This window comes from Oxyura jamaicensis, chromosome 18, assembly GCF_011077185.1.
Source record: "Oxyura jamaicensis isolate SHBP4307 breed ruddy duck chromosome 18, BPBGC_Ojam_1.0, whole genome shotgun sequence".
Lineage (NCBI taxonomy): Eukaryota > Metazoa > Chordata > Aves > Anseriformes > Anatidae > Oxyura > Oxyura jamaicensis.
This window is the reverse complement of record NC_048910.1, coordinates 1,913,129-1,925,980: the sequence shown is the minus strand read 5'-3', so window position 1 is coordinate 1,925,980 and position 12,852 is coordinate 1,913,129. Positions and strand designations below refer to the sequence as shown.

Here is a 12,852-nt window from a genome sequence, read left to right as displayed (position 1 = left end):
GAGACTTCAAAACATCAAGTTTTTACTGCTTTACAACTTTATCCTACTTGTCTAATATTTGCAGCTTCTAGAAGAGAAGAACATTCTTGCAGAGCAGCTGCAGGCTGAGACGGAGCTCTTTGCAGAAGCTGAGGAGATGAGGGCTCGCTTGGCTGCCAAAAAACAAGAGCTGGAAGAAATTCTCCATGACTTGGAGTCCAGGGTTGAGGAGGAGGAAGAAAGAAATCAAATATTGCAGAATGAGAAAAAGAAAATGCAGGGCCATATTCAGGTATGCCTCTTGGTATCTGGAAATGGAAAAGCATGCAAACAAAACAGTGAAAGGTAGGAAAGCTTACCACCTCCACAGCAAGGAGGAAGCCAGTTCCTTAGCACCACATATGGAATAAAATTAACTTGATTTTTTTCTTTTATGTTACTATGTTCAGTGTGTTTAGATTTCTGTGGGTTCCAAAGGTGTGAGGATGAGGAAAGAAAAAGCAGAAGTCAAAATGCACCGTCCTACCTATTGCATATTCCGATAGGACTAAAGGCAGCAAGCACTTCTGAGTGGGCAGGAGCCAGGAATAGCTGCATGGCTCTTACCTGCTTTCTTCTAGAGACTGATGGGATAATATCAGTTACAATATTGGTTGTGGATGCCCCGTCCCTGGAGGTGTTCAGGACCAGGTTGGATGAGGCCCTGGGCATCCAAGGGTGGCATCCCTGCCCGTGACAGAGGGAGTGGAACTAGGTGATCTTTAAGGTCCCTTCTAACCCATTAAGGTCCCTTCTAACCCAAGCTGTTCTATGATTCTATAAGAAAATGTTTTGTGATTTAAATCCAGTGATTATCATGAGGAATATTCCTCCTTTGAATTTTTATGAAACAACTTCATCTCCTTTGAGTTTGTTTTTTGTGAAGACTTCAGATGCTTCCTTTTGAACACCTGGAGACCTTAAAATCCTTATGGGTTGGGGTGATCCATAACTTAACTATCTTTCAAAATACTCAAAGTACTTGAAGGGGAGATAAATCCCACAGCTCGTGATGACTTTTAATAAGTATTGATGAATGAAGAGAAGCACAATAAATTGCTACTTTTCTGCTAGTATTTAAGTATTTGTGCCAATCTCTGAACCATTTCAGCTGTAATGTTGAGCTCTAAACTACAGGAATTCAATCTCCTGATTTCAGTGTGAGTCTCTTCCCAGACGATTGCACTGTTAGACCCGAAGCCCTGTTCAGATGCAGTGTGCTAGGAAGCATTTGACATAAAACCCAACCTAACTTGTTTGTCATTAGGTAGTGCTGGGTCTATTTTCCCTTTGTAGTGGATTTTTATTTTACGTGCAAAATCAGGAAGGTGAAAGATTGTAGTGGAGTGAGCATATGTTTCCAAGACAGCATGCCTCAGCCAAATCTAAAATACAGAGTACAAAAAAAAATTCCATGTGTGTCACATGGCCCTTAATTTCATTACCAGTTTGTTAGATTCATTTACAATATCAATAAAATAAAAGTATTTTTTTTTAGTTTTATTTAGGGCAACTGGCTCTCCAAAATAATACTTTTCCACCCAGCAAAAGAATAAAATGTTGACACGTAGGTAACCTGGAAAATGCACACATGCACTTGCCTTTCTTCCCAGGACCTAGAGGAACAGCTTGATGAGGAGGAGGGAGCTAGACAGAAGTTGCAGCTTGAAAAAGTGACAGCTGAAGCTAAAATCAAGAAGATGGAAGAAGAGATCCTACTGTTGGAGGACCAAAATTCCAAATTTTTGAAGGTGAGACCAGTATGCATGGGTGGAGATTCTGCTCATAAGTGTTAGTAATGCAAGTGGTGGTTTTCAAAACGTTTGCAGCTGCTGCTATCTTACCATTAGAGTTCATACTTTGAACGCTTGTGGGGTTTGAACAGGTTGAAGCTGAGAGACGTGGGGTTTTTCAGAAATGACCTGTAAAAGGGTGGCCATGTGCTCTTAATGGTTTCATGAGTCTTCTAATCTAAGAGCTTTAAACATTGTTTGTCGTAGCTACGGTTGTTCTTTGCTAGCCATACAGAAGCTACCATTGTTTTCTCTGATCTATACAGATGCTCTTGGATGACAAGTGAAAGTGACCTGGTTTTCCAAAAGTGTGCAGTAAATGCTGTACAAAAACAAGACCTTCCACGCCTTAAATCCCAAATCTCTCATTCTTGGGAAAACAAATGTTCATGTTTCTATACTATTCAAATCGATCCCTAAGATTGATGGGTCAATCACATGAAATAAAACGTATTAATACACTGTATGTGAGAGCTCCATATGGATTTCATACATTCAGTTATTTGTGCTCTTTAGAGACTCCTTGAGACATCTTTTAGAAGTTATTCTCTACACAAATCCCTGCCCTTTCTCCTAACTAGGAAAAGAAGCTGATGGAGGATCGAATTGCTGAATGTACTTCTCAGCTGGCTGAAGAAGAAGAAAAGGCCAAGAACTTGGCCAAACTCAAGAACAAACAAGAGATGATGATCACCGATCTAGAAGGTTTGTTCTTACTACGTTTGCCTATTAACAACTGGGAGGTCACAGCAGGGAGGAATGGATCACCTGTCACAGTGTATGCAGTATCTGTCCCAGTCTGATGAACGTACCCTTACATGCGGATACCTTAATAGCTGTTATTTGTTATCTGTCTTGTCAGAAACTATGCTTTTTCAAGGCTTGTTGCATCTGGCTGCTCCATCATACTCTTCTTTAACTTGTTTTTCAGTTTTGAGGTTGTTTCAGTTAGATGCATTCTGAAATTCATGATGTTGCATGAATTCTTTTAGTAACAGAGTAAAACATCTGCCTGGTGAAATTGCTACACTTTTCTAAATAACATATTAGGCAAACATTTCTGAAATAGTGTTAGTAGCCAAAACATACTAGAAGCCTAAGCAAATCTGAATTCTTTTGTTAATGTTTTGTGTATCAAAAATAATTCAATTTCTCTGTCCGTTTGTTCTGGATTGTTTAGCTATGTTGTCACAGGCTAAACCTGCCCTACATGTAACCCTTCATGATTAAAAAAAAAAACTTGTACATAGCTATTACACAATGTGAAGAAACTGCCAAGTCAAAGCTGTAAAATATACGGCAAAAATGCTCTTCGTGTCCTAATTTGGAAATAGTTTTTCACCAACTTTATTATGGCCTGTCTTACTGCATCTTTGAAAATGGGTGTGCTTACGGGAAGAACAGCAAAGCTTAATTTTCTGTTGTAAGTAGGTATTGAACTAATAGGGGTAGTAGGGGATTGACGTGCCTTTTCTTTAAAAGTCATTCGGAGTCCATAAGGTGAGCATAAGTAAAGCTTGTTAACTGGAAAAAAATGCTTGAGTAGTTGTTTGCTCAAATCAAGATTAATGTTTTTAAAGATACTTGACAGATGGGTTTGGTTATGGTGCCATTCCAAGACACATTTTGGATGACCAAAAAAATGGAAATTAAAGCTTAACTATAAGGCATGCAATTTATTGGCTAGTGAAACACCGTAGAATAATATTTACTGTTGGAGATAGTTCAAGAAACCTTTAAGCTTTCTCTGCTAGGGTCTTGGCACTGTTAGGCACTGAAATTTGGACCAAAAAATAATTCAGTTTACTGTGAGCTTTCTCAATTACAAAACTGGGTCTTGTGACAATGTTTTATCTAAAGCTCCTGAGAACTGTAATGTGAAAACAGAAGGGAAAGTGCGCTTTTTTGGTCAAGAATTGTTTAGAGAGACTATTAATCTTTTTTTTCTGGAAAATCCTAAATTGCCCTGGGTGGCACTAAGAGGTGATTCTTGAGCATGGCTCGCTTTCTATTATAGAACATGAGGCCTTAATCCAGGATGTAAAAGAAATCTGTACACAGAAGACACACAATATTGACTAAATCTGATAATTTATGGTAACGCATGTAGAATTGTGCTAATGCTATGCTAAGAACTAGTGATTTGGCAAAACCTTCCTGTTGCTTCAGTTTATTAACATACCTAGCCATTAGCAAACTGCTAAACAATGCAGCTAGGAACTATCTTGTTCAGACAACAGGCAGATAAACTGAATGCATTGTATTGCTGTGGCACCGAGCAGTGGATGTCTTTCACAAGGAAATGCCTCGGGGCAGGAATAATATCAGCTAGGAAAGCAAATTACTTTAAGGATCACGAACCTTCCTAAATACCAATGCAATGTGACTTAATGGCACAGATTTTTCCAAAAACTGTGATTGTCCAAGTTTTTTTAAATCTGTATTATTTTCCAGTAGACCTTTTGGAGTCTTGCTTAGCCCTTCAAAAACTATGCAAACTGTCATTTTTTCCAAGCCTTTGCTGATCTTTGTTTTTGAATCTGTATGTAAGTTATCATCTGTCCTAACAGCTCGAGCTGCCCTTCTCTTACATCCCATTCCTTATTTTCTGTTAAGATTAGGTTGTTTCTGTTCCCCTCAAACTTTCCTTCCTCTGGAGTTGTCAACTTTTTTCTTAACTTTCTATCTATGTCACAAAGCTCTGCTTTGCTATTTCATTTTTCCCTGTCAGCCTTCCAGTTACAGACTGGAAGAAGAATTGACGCCGTATAAACTGAACTTCTACCCTTCCTGCCACCCCGTTCCGCCGCCCATAAACCGTCTGAGGGTAATTGGAGAAAAAAACACAACACTGATAAATCTTTGTCACTTTCCTAGAGCGCTTAAAGAAGGAGGAGAAGACCCGTCAAGAATTGGAAAAAGCTAAAAGGAAACTTGATGGTGAAACAACAGACCTACAGGACCAAATAGCTGAGCTGCAAGCCCAGATTGAAGAACTGAAGATCCAGCTGGCCAAGAAAGAAGAAGAGCTGCAGGCTGCTCTTGCTAGGTCAGAGCACCATAGGGCTTATGACTATAGAAATGTGGTGGAAAGCTACTCTACCAGACTGCTTTTCAGTTGGATAGAACTGGGAATATTAACACAAGCCAGTTCACATTTGTGCTAGGTCATCTGTAGCCATCCATGTGCTGTGAGTGGACATGGCAAAAAAGGAATTCAGTGTTTTATCTGTGTCCTTGCTCTACAAAGCTGCAAAAAAATGTGTACTTGTGAAACTAGCATTGGATCTTCATAAGCTTTCTAGTCTCCAGAGTTCAGGCTTAAGAGGGAAAAACATGAGATTGTCAGTGAGTTGTCTTAATGGTCAGAGTATTTCCAGTGGTTGGGATAAATTACCAAGACTTGTGCAATAGCCTTGCTGTCACATAAAAAATAGAAAGGGTGTTTATATTATATTGAATAATGATCTGTTATTTTGCAAAAAGAGAAAATTCTACAAACGGTGCATTTTTGGAAAGGTATTTAGTGGCATCTACAAAACTGGAATACTTGGATGTTGACTTGAAAGGTTGATGATTCTTATAGTGCATCTTGAGGCATTGTGCTTCTCAAGACATTAAGAAAACTGCTATTGTGCTGTTATTCTACCTAGAAAGTTTCACAAAGTCTATTTTTTCTAAACTATCATTTGTGTATATAATTAAAGCCAGACTGTTAGAATAGGTCTGAGGCTAAGAAATACTAACTGCTGTGCCCCTGTTCAACAGAGGTGATGAAGAAGCAGTTCAGAAAAACAATGCACTGAAAGTGATAAGAGAGTTGCAGGCTCAAATTGCAGAACTCCAGGAGGATCTTGAATCTGAGAAGGCATCACGCAACAAGGCAGAAAAGCAGAAGAGAGATCTAAGTGAAGAGTTGGAGGCTTTAAAAACTGAACTGGAAGATACCTTGGATACCACTGCAGCACAGCAAGAGCTGAGGTAGGGTTATACGCCTGTGTAAGGCACTAATAAAATTAATCTTTATTTTACCAAAGATTAAATGTTGATTTTTTTCTTATTTTTTTTTTTTATAATCCTTGATGGTTGGTCTAGGACAAAGCGTGAGCAGGAGGTGGCTGAGTTGAAGAAAGCAATTGAAGAGGAAACCAAGAACCATGAAGCACAGATCCAGGAAATCAGGCAGAGACATGCTACTGCCTTGGAAGAGCTCTCTGAACAGCTTGAACAGGCCAAAAGAGTAAGCAGAAAATGAATTACAGACATGTATTGTTCTGCCGCAGGATTTTACACAAGTGATGTAACTGTTCTAGTCCCTTCCACTGACATCTGCAGAGCTAAGTTGTCTTTCTCTTTCCATATGTTACTATTGTAATTGAATCAAATACATCACACATGTAACTATTAGGCAGTCTTGGCATCTCTCTGGAAAGTCTTCATTAGACTTGGAAACAGTGCACCTAGAGATAAGTCATGGGGGAATTGTCCAGCTGGCCACATGCTTATTTGGTGAAAAGCAGTTCTCAGCATGAGAGAATAGCAGAATGCTTCCGAATATGGTAACTGTAGCATCAGGACTCACAAATAACCAAGTTGAGAGCAGGTAGTGTAATCCAGATACTCTGAACTTAGCACTGTAGTTCACATGACAAGTGCTAGGTATCTGTGGGGCGTCTTGCCTATTTGGACAGCTGGAATGTCTTCTCTGGTAACCGGAGCAGGTAGGAGGAGGCACCACCTTGTTATTGCACTCAGGCTACACTAGTAGGAGTAATGTTGTCTGAGTGTCTTGTTCCAATACTGACAATAAATAAATAAATCTTTTGGCAATTATAGTAATGGTTGTTCACAAACTTATTTGTGGACAAACCATGTATTGTAGTAATATTTTTATGTAGGGAGTACATGTTTTATGCAGGGACTTCCTTAAAATACTGAGAAATGTAGCAATTAATGCTGGTGAGAATTACATTTTTTCACCTGAAGATCTCATGCATATACTCTCTTCTTGTTCATTAAATGTTGTAAATAACAGTATGAAAAGATGGCAAAATACCCCACAATTTTAAACAAAGGTCCTCTGAGATGATGTTGGTTTTGGTGATATAGTAAGAACGGGACTTAAAGTAATTGGCATAAGAGATATTTCAAGAGGTTTTTGACAAATGCCAGAGCAGTGGTAAAAAGTGCTTTGTTATGCACTTCCAGGCTGCTATGCCTACTAAAATCAGGGCAGCTTTAGCTAATATCTTTCCCTTTATTTCTGTGAGATGAGCCATGCTGATCTGTTAATGGGCACATTCCTTCCTACTTACAATGCTACTCCGTCGTTTTACAGCACTGATGTCCCAGTTCTTGTCATGGAAGTGTCTTCTGGTAATCGCTGATACCTGTGGTGTCTGCAGGTGGATTAACTTGCATTAACTTGTCTTTGGCTGACATACACAGAATCTCACATGGCAACACTTTAAACACTCTACTTGCAACATGCCAAGCTCTTGTTTTATCTTCGAGCTTGTAAACTACATTTGCTGGACTGAATATATTTTTTTAGCAGAAGACATTATTGATGTGTAACAGTGTTGAATTTCTCTCTTTTTGTCTTCCCTAGTTCAAAGCTAATCTTGAAAAAAACAAGCAAGGCCTAGAGTCTGACAACAAGGAGTTGGCCTGTGAAGTGAAGGTATTGCAGCAGGTCAAGGCAGAGTCTGAGCATAAGAGGAAGAAGCTTGATGCTCAGGTACAAGAACTAACTGCTAAGGTCACTGAAGGTGAAAGACTGAGGGTGGAGCTGGCGGAGAAAGCTAACAAGCTGCAGGTAAGGCTTTATGGAAGTCCTAAACTGCTGAAAAATGGGCAAGAAAGTAAAAGCCTCAAACGTATACAGAAGTAACTAGGAGAAATGTCTTTCAAAGATGCAGTTACGTTTACGGGAGCTGGGCTTGTAGTCGCCATGGGAGGTGACCTCAGTCATGCACTTGTGTGTACTTGAGGGTCCTTAAAGTGGTGGCATGCATCTGAAGCAGACAGTCCAAAAACTCAGTGTAGATGTCATGGCTGTCCCACTGTGTGAGAATTATGGTGATTTTTAAGGATATGGCTTCCCATCCTGGAGACCAAATCCTGTCGGAGGTTCTGTATAGTCCCGCTGCCGATAACTAGCCTTCAGATATTTGGCTGGGATTTAGGGTTGAGGAGATGAAGGAGATGCTCTTCTGTAGTTGTGGGCAGAATGTACTGATGATGGCCACGGATTTTGTTTTGTGCTTCAAAGTTGAGAACTTGACAGATAGAGATTGTAAGGCCCATCCTTTTGGGGAAAAGGAGAAAATGAGCAAAAAGGAGCCAGGACTGACTTTTGAACTATGTCAATGAGTACTTTAACTCAACTTAAAGCCTTTCAGAAAGGGGATGGCCCAGTTCTTCTCAGAGGAAGATTTCATGCAGTCTCTCACAGTATCCCTTAAGTAGCATAGCCTGAAATAACAAGACTTGGCACCTGGCAGTAACCTTTGCGCTGGTGCTTTAAACCCAGCTGCCACCCTGATAATCCCTGAACCCGTGATCCCATAAGGTATACGGCCCTACAATTAAAGATAGCATTTAACTCTGAATGCAGATAGTGGCATGCAGGTATGAGAACGACATGCTCTGCTAAATGGCATGCCTGCCGTGTTATACCACTGCAGTTCAGGTTTGACTTCCAACTTTGTTTCTAGTCAATCTTCTATATTTTTAGCTAGTGGTATCTATCTCTCTGCTGGGATCCAATGTTGTCTTGCCATGCTTGGGATTTGTTGAGCTTTTTCTGAAGCTCCAGCTCCCAGTGGCTGTAGGATTTGCTGTGAATCAGCTGCATGGTGTTACCTTTATACTGCTTGCTTTGCAGAATGAGTTGGATAATGTCTCAAGTCTCTTGGAGGAAGCAGAGAAGAAAGGCATCAAGTTTGCCAAGGATGCAGCTAGTTTGGAATCGCAGCTTCAGGATACACAGGTGTGTGTGCAGTGCAGCTTGAAATTTGCTCTCAGGCTTTGTTCCTCATTGAAATGCTAACTGCATGGCAGAAAATACACTTTCTTTCACAGTTCTGAAAGTCCCCTGGGTAGAATCCGTTTCCCATTGAAGTCTAGTGAAATGTGATGTGTAATGACTTCTCAGTTACGTGTGGAGCCAATTTTGCACTACCTAAGATTCTGTACTTGATAGACTGTAGCCTTTCAGTTTCTCTTTTATTTTTGTCTGTGGAAGATAAGTGTTAAGTCAGGAAAAACCTTTTGAAGCAGAATGTTATAACGTAGGTAAATAAGGTCCTGGGGGTATATGAAAGGCATGAGAGACAATACTGTTGTTTACGTGCAGCTTAAGTTCTTAAAACTACCATTGTGTTTTATTTTAAATATTGCAGCTTCATTCATGTAGTCATTCCTCAAATACACTTCTGCCGTGTATAAAAATGCTGATGGTGATTCCTAGAATAATGCTAATCATAATTATTAGCATAGAGATCTGTGAGAAACAGGATTGGGGGTTGGGGGGAGCTTGTTATAGCTTTCATTAATTTCTCTTAAGACAGACGTTCACATTGCCAAATTACAACTATCTTTAAACTGACCTCTACGTTTATGCAATACAGAAGAACTTGGAAGCATGCTGCCATGGCAGGATTTACTGCTGTATTTTCTTCCTAGGTGATTTTTAAATAGGTGCTCTGATTTGTCCTGAAGAAGAAGATAAGTAAATTTTGAAAGTGACTTCTGTGTTCGTTCATTCTTTAAAAAATATATATATATATATAATCTGTGAACTTCTAGAACGCAGTGGTATGGATTCCCTAATCAAAAATATCTTTTAAAAGTTTGTCTGCCCAGAACAAATGATGATTACTTTCTTGGAAAGCCAAACTGCAGGGGCTTTTCATAAGCATGTCTCTGTACAAAAACATTGCAAGAAAATAATTAAACCTGAAACTCTTACGGAGTAGTAGAGGGCGCTATTCTAAAGCCAAGATCAACCAAACTGAGTTTTAAATATGCTTGTTCATGTAACAGGAGCTTCTTCAGGAAGAAACCCGCCAGAAACTCAACCTGAGCAGTAGGATTAGGCAGCTGGAAGAGGAGAAGAACAACCTGCAAGAGCAGCAGGAAGAGGAGGAGGAGGCCAGGAAGAACTTGGAAAAACAAATGTTAGCCTTGCAGTCGCAGGTAAGGGGTTGTAAATGGCAGGACTTCTGCAAGGCCTGTACATTCCAGGTGAGATGGAACTGGTGCCCCAAACCTCTTGGAAAAATGTCATCTTGAGTTGCTAAGCCACTAGCCAAGTTGCTAAGCTGCAATCCATCATATCTGAAAAGCTGTGGTGGCCTGGGGAAGCCCCAGAGAAAGCCAACCATATAATTGGCTGCATCAAAAAGCAGCAAGGCCAGCAGGTTGAGGGAGGGGATTGTCTCCCTCTACTCCACCATTTAGACCCCACCTGCAGAGCTACATTCAGCTCTGGGGCTCCAGCTTAAGAAGCACGTGGGCATAGTAGAGCAGGTCCAGAGGAGGGTCACGAGGATGATCAGAGAGGGCTGGAGCATGTCTCCTATGAAGAGAGAGGCTGTGAGAGAGTTGGGGTGGTTCAGCCTGGAGAAGAGAAGGCTCCGGGGAGACCTCACCGTGGTCTTCCAGTGCCTAAAGGGTCTGCAGGAAAGCTGGGGTGAGATTTTGTCAGGGAGTGGAGTGATAGGACTGGGTAATGGCTTTAAGCTAAAAAAAAAATGGAAGGTTTAGGTTAGATACAAGGAAGAGATTATTTACTCAGAGGGCGGTGAGGCCCTGGCCCAGGCTGCCCCGAGGAGCTGTGGGTGCCCCATCCCTTGGCAGTGCCCAAGGCCAGACTGGATGGGGTGGGGGCAGCCTGGTGTTGGTCTAGTGGAAGGTGTCCCTGCCCATGGCAGGGCAGTTGGAACTAATGATCTTTAAAGATCTCTTTCAACTCAAGCTACTCTGTGATTCTATGATCTAACTTCCAGAAATACTGGACTGGAATTCTGAATAAAATTTCCTATGGTCTTCCTCCATTTGCGGTAATGAGTGATACAACTAACTATAACGGGAAGAACTTCACATTGTTTAATATGCTGCTCGTTCACAATTCTTGTGCTGCTTTAACCGGTGATAATAGCTGTTTCTGGGTTTGTACTTTGGACCTGATGCTCTTGTTTGATGCTTTTCTTTCCTTCTCATGATGTACTAAGTTTCTTTTTCTTTTGATAAACTTCAGTTGGCTGATGCTAAGAAAAAGGTAGATGATGACTTGGGAACCATTGAAGGCTTGGAGGAAAATAAGAAGAAATTACTGAAGGATATGGAATCCTTAAGCCAGCGCCTAGAAGAGAAGGCAATGGCTTATGACAAACTCGAAAAGACAAAGAACCGCCTGCAGCAAGAGCTGGATGACTTGATGGTGGATCTAGATCATCAGCGCCAGATTGTCTCTAATTTGGAGAAAAAGCAGAAGAAGTTTGATCAGGTAATCTTGTTTCCTGTTACCTTGCTACTTTGTATGAAGTTTTTAAATGGCATCTTGTTTATGTAGTTACTAGATGAATGAGTACTGTAAATAGAAGGATCCAGCTAGAAGAGTTCTGTTACTGGTGAATTGGGTGTGCACAGTTTGGCCCTCACTATGAGAAGGCACTTAAGATTTCAGTGAGCTAATTCCATGTTTGAGTCTTGTTAGATTAAGAAATAAGCTCTTTATATGCAAAAAAGAAACTATATTAGGAGCAAAATCTTGACTTAAAAAGCATTATTGTAATTCCTTGTGATAGACTAAGAAAGCATGTGAAGACCAAAAGGTCAGAATAATGTAAAACTTACATAGTCTTGAAAAGTAGCTTCCTTTCCTCATCTCATCCCAGAACAGCTTTAGTTGTTTCCTTACCAGCGCTTTGATAAAGTCCTGAGAGGCCAGCGAACTTCTGAAGGCCAGTTAAACTTGGAGCATTAACCATTTGATTGACTAAAACACAAGGCGGAAAGGACCTGATTATAATATTTGAGATAAATTAATCTATTTCTTATGTTCAGATGCTGGCAGAAGAAAAGAATATTTCTGCCAGATACGCAGAGGAAAGAGATCGTGCTGAAGCAGAGGCGAGGGAGAAGGAAACCAAAGCCCTGTCTCTGGCTCGAGCCTTGGAAGAAGCCCTTGAAGCTAAGGAAGAATTTGAGAGACAGAACAAACAGTTGCGTGCAGATATGGAGGACTTAATGAGCTCTAAAGATGATGTGGGCAAAAATGTAAGTACTTTTCCACACCTTATTTTTGTTACACACTGCGTGGGGAATAACACAGAACTTTCTCATTAGAGTATGTTTGACGCTAAATTAGAATTTCCGTTTTTTGAAGCTGATACATAACCCAAGGTACTGGAGCGGTGAATACTTAAAATATGAGGTCGGGGTAATCAGTCAGGCTTAATTAACATTATCTCTTGAAAAGATGTGAAAGATGTGCAGAGCAGAAGTTACTGGCCAAATGACTTGTGGCACTGGAGCTAGATTTAAGAGCTTGTCTCCCTACTACTTTGTCACATTGACTGTGTCACACTGACTGCACAGCTCATCTGTCTAATGACCTGCATAGGTTTTTGCTGGGATCTCTAATACAGACTTTAAAAAGCTGCTCTGCCTGTTCTGATTTGGTGTCAGAACGCAAAGCACAGTGTACTGTGTTCATGTAATGCTTCATTTTGCTGTAGTAAATGCTTTTGTTGAGATACCTGAAGGAGAGGGTCTGATAAATGTTTGTGGCTTAGGTCCATGAGCTGGAGAAATCCAAGCGGACTTTAGAGCAACAAGTTGAAGAGATGAGAACTCAGCTTGAAGAACTGGAAGATGAACTGCAGGCAACAGAAGATGCTAAGCTTCGTTTGGAGGTGAACATGCAAGCTATGAAAGCCCAGTTTGAGAGAGATCTGCAAGCCAGAGATGAGCAGAATGAAGAGAAAAAGAGGATGCTGGTTAAACAAGTATGTCTGTTTCACTGCACTTC

General features: G+C 40.6%; 1 protein-coding gene across 6 annotated transcripts in view; it reads left to right on the top strand.

The window, feature by feature from the left end:
• MYH10 (myosin heavy chain 10) overlaps positions 1-12,852 on the top strand; it is a 102,450-nt gene that overhangs the window by 80,067 nt on the left and 9,531 nt on the right. For all 6 annotated transcript variants that reach the window (XM_035342584.1, XM_035342583.1, XM_035342587.1 and 3 more), the window contains 12 exons: positions 65-271; positions 1,632-1,769; positions 2,393-2,516; positions 4,689-4,860; positions 5,580-5,792; positions 5,907-6,051; positions 7,423-7,629; positions 8,701-8,805; positions 9,861-10,013; positions 11,077-11,325; positions 11,886-12,098; positions 12,617-12,829. In XM_035342584.1, coding sequence (XP_035198475.1) covers positions 65-271; positions 1,632-1,769; positions 2,393-2,516; positions 4,689-4,860; positions 5,580-5,792; positions 5,907-6,051; positions 7,423-7,629; positions 8,701-8,805; positions 9,861-10,013; positions 11,077-11,325; positions 11,886-12,098; positions 12,617-12,829 — 2,139 coding nt within the window. The remainder of the gene's footprint in view (positions 1-64; positions 272-1,631; positions 1,770-2,392; positions 2,517-4,688; positions 4,861-5,579; positions 5,793-5,906; positions 6,052-7,422; positions 7,630-8,700; positions 8,806-9,860; positions 10,014-11,076; positions 11,326-11,885; positions 12,099-12,616; positions 12,830-12,852) is intronic.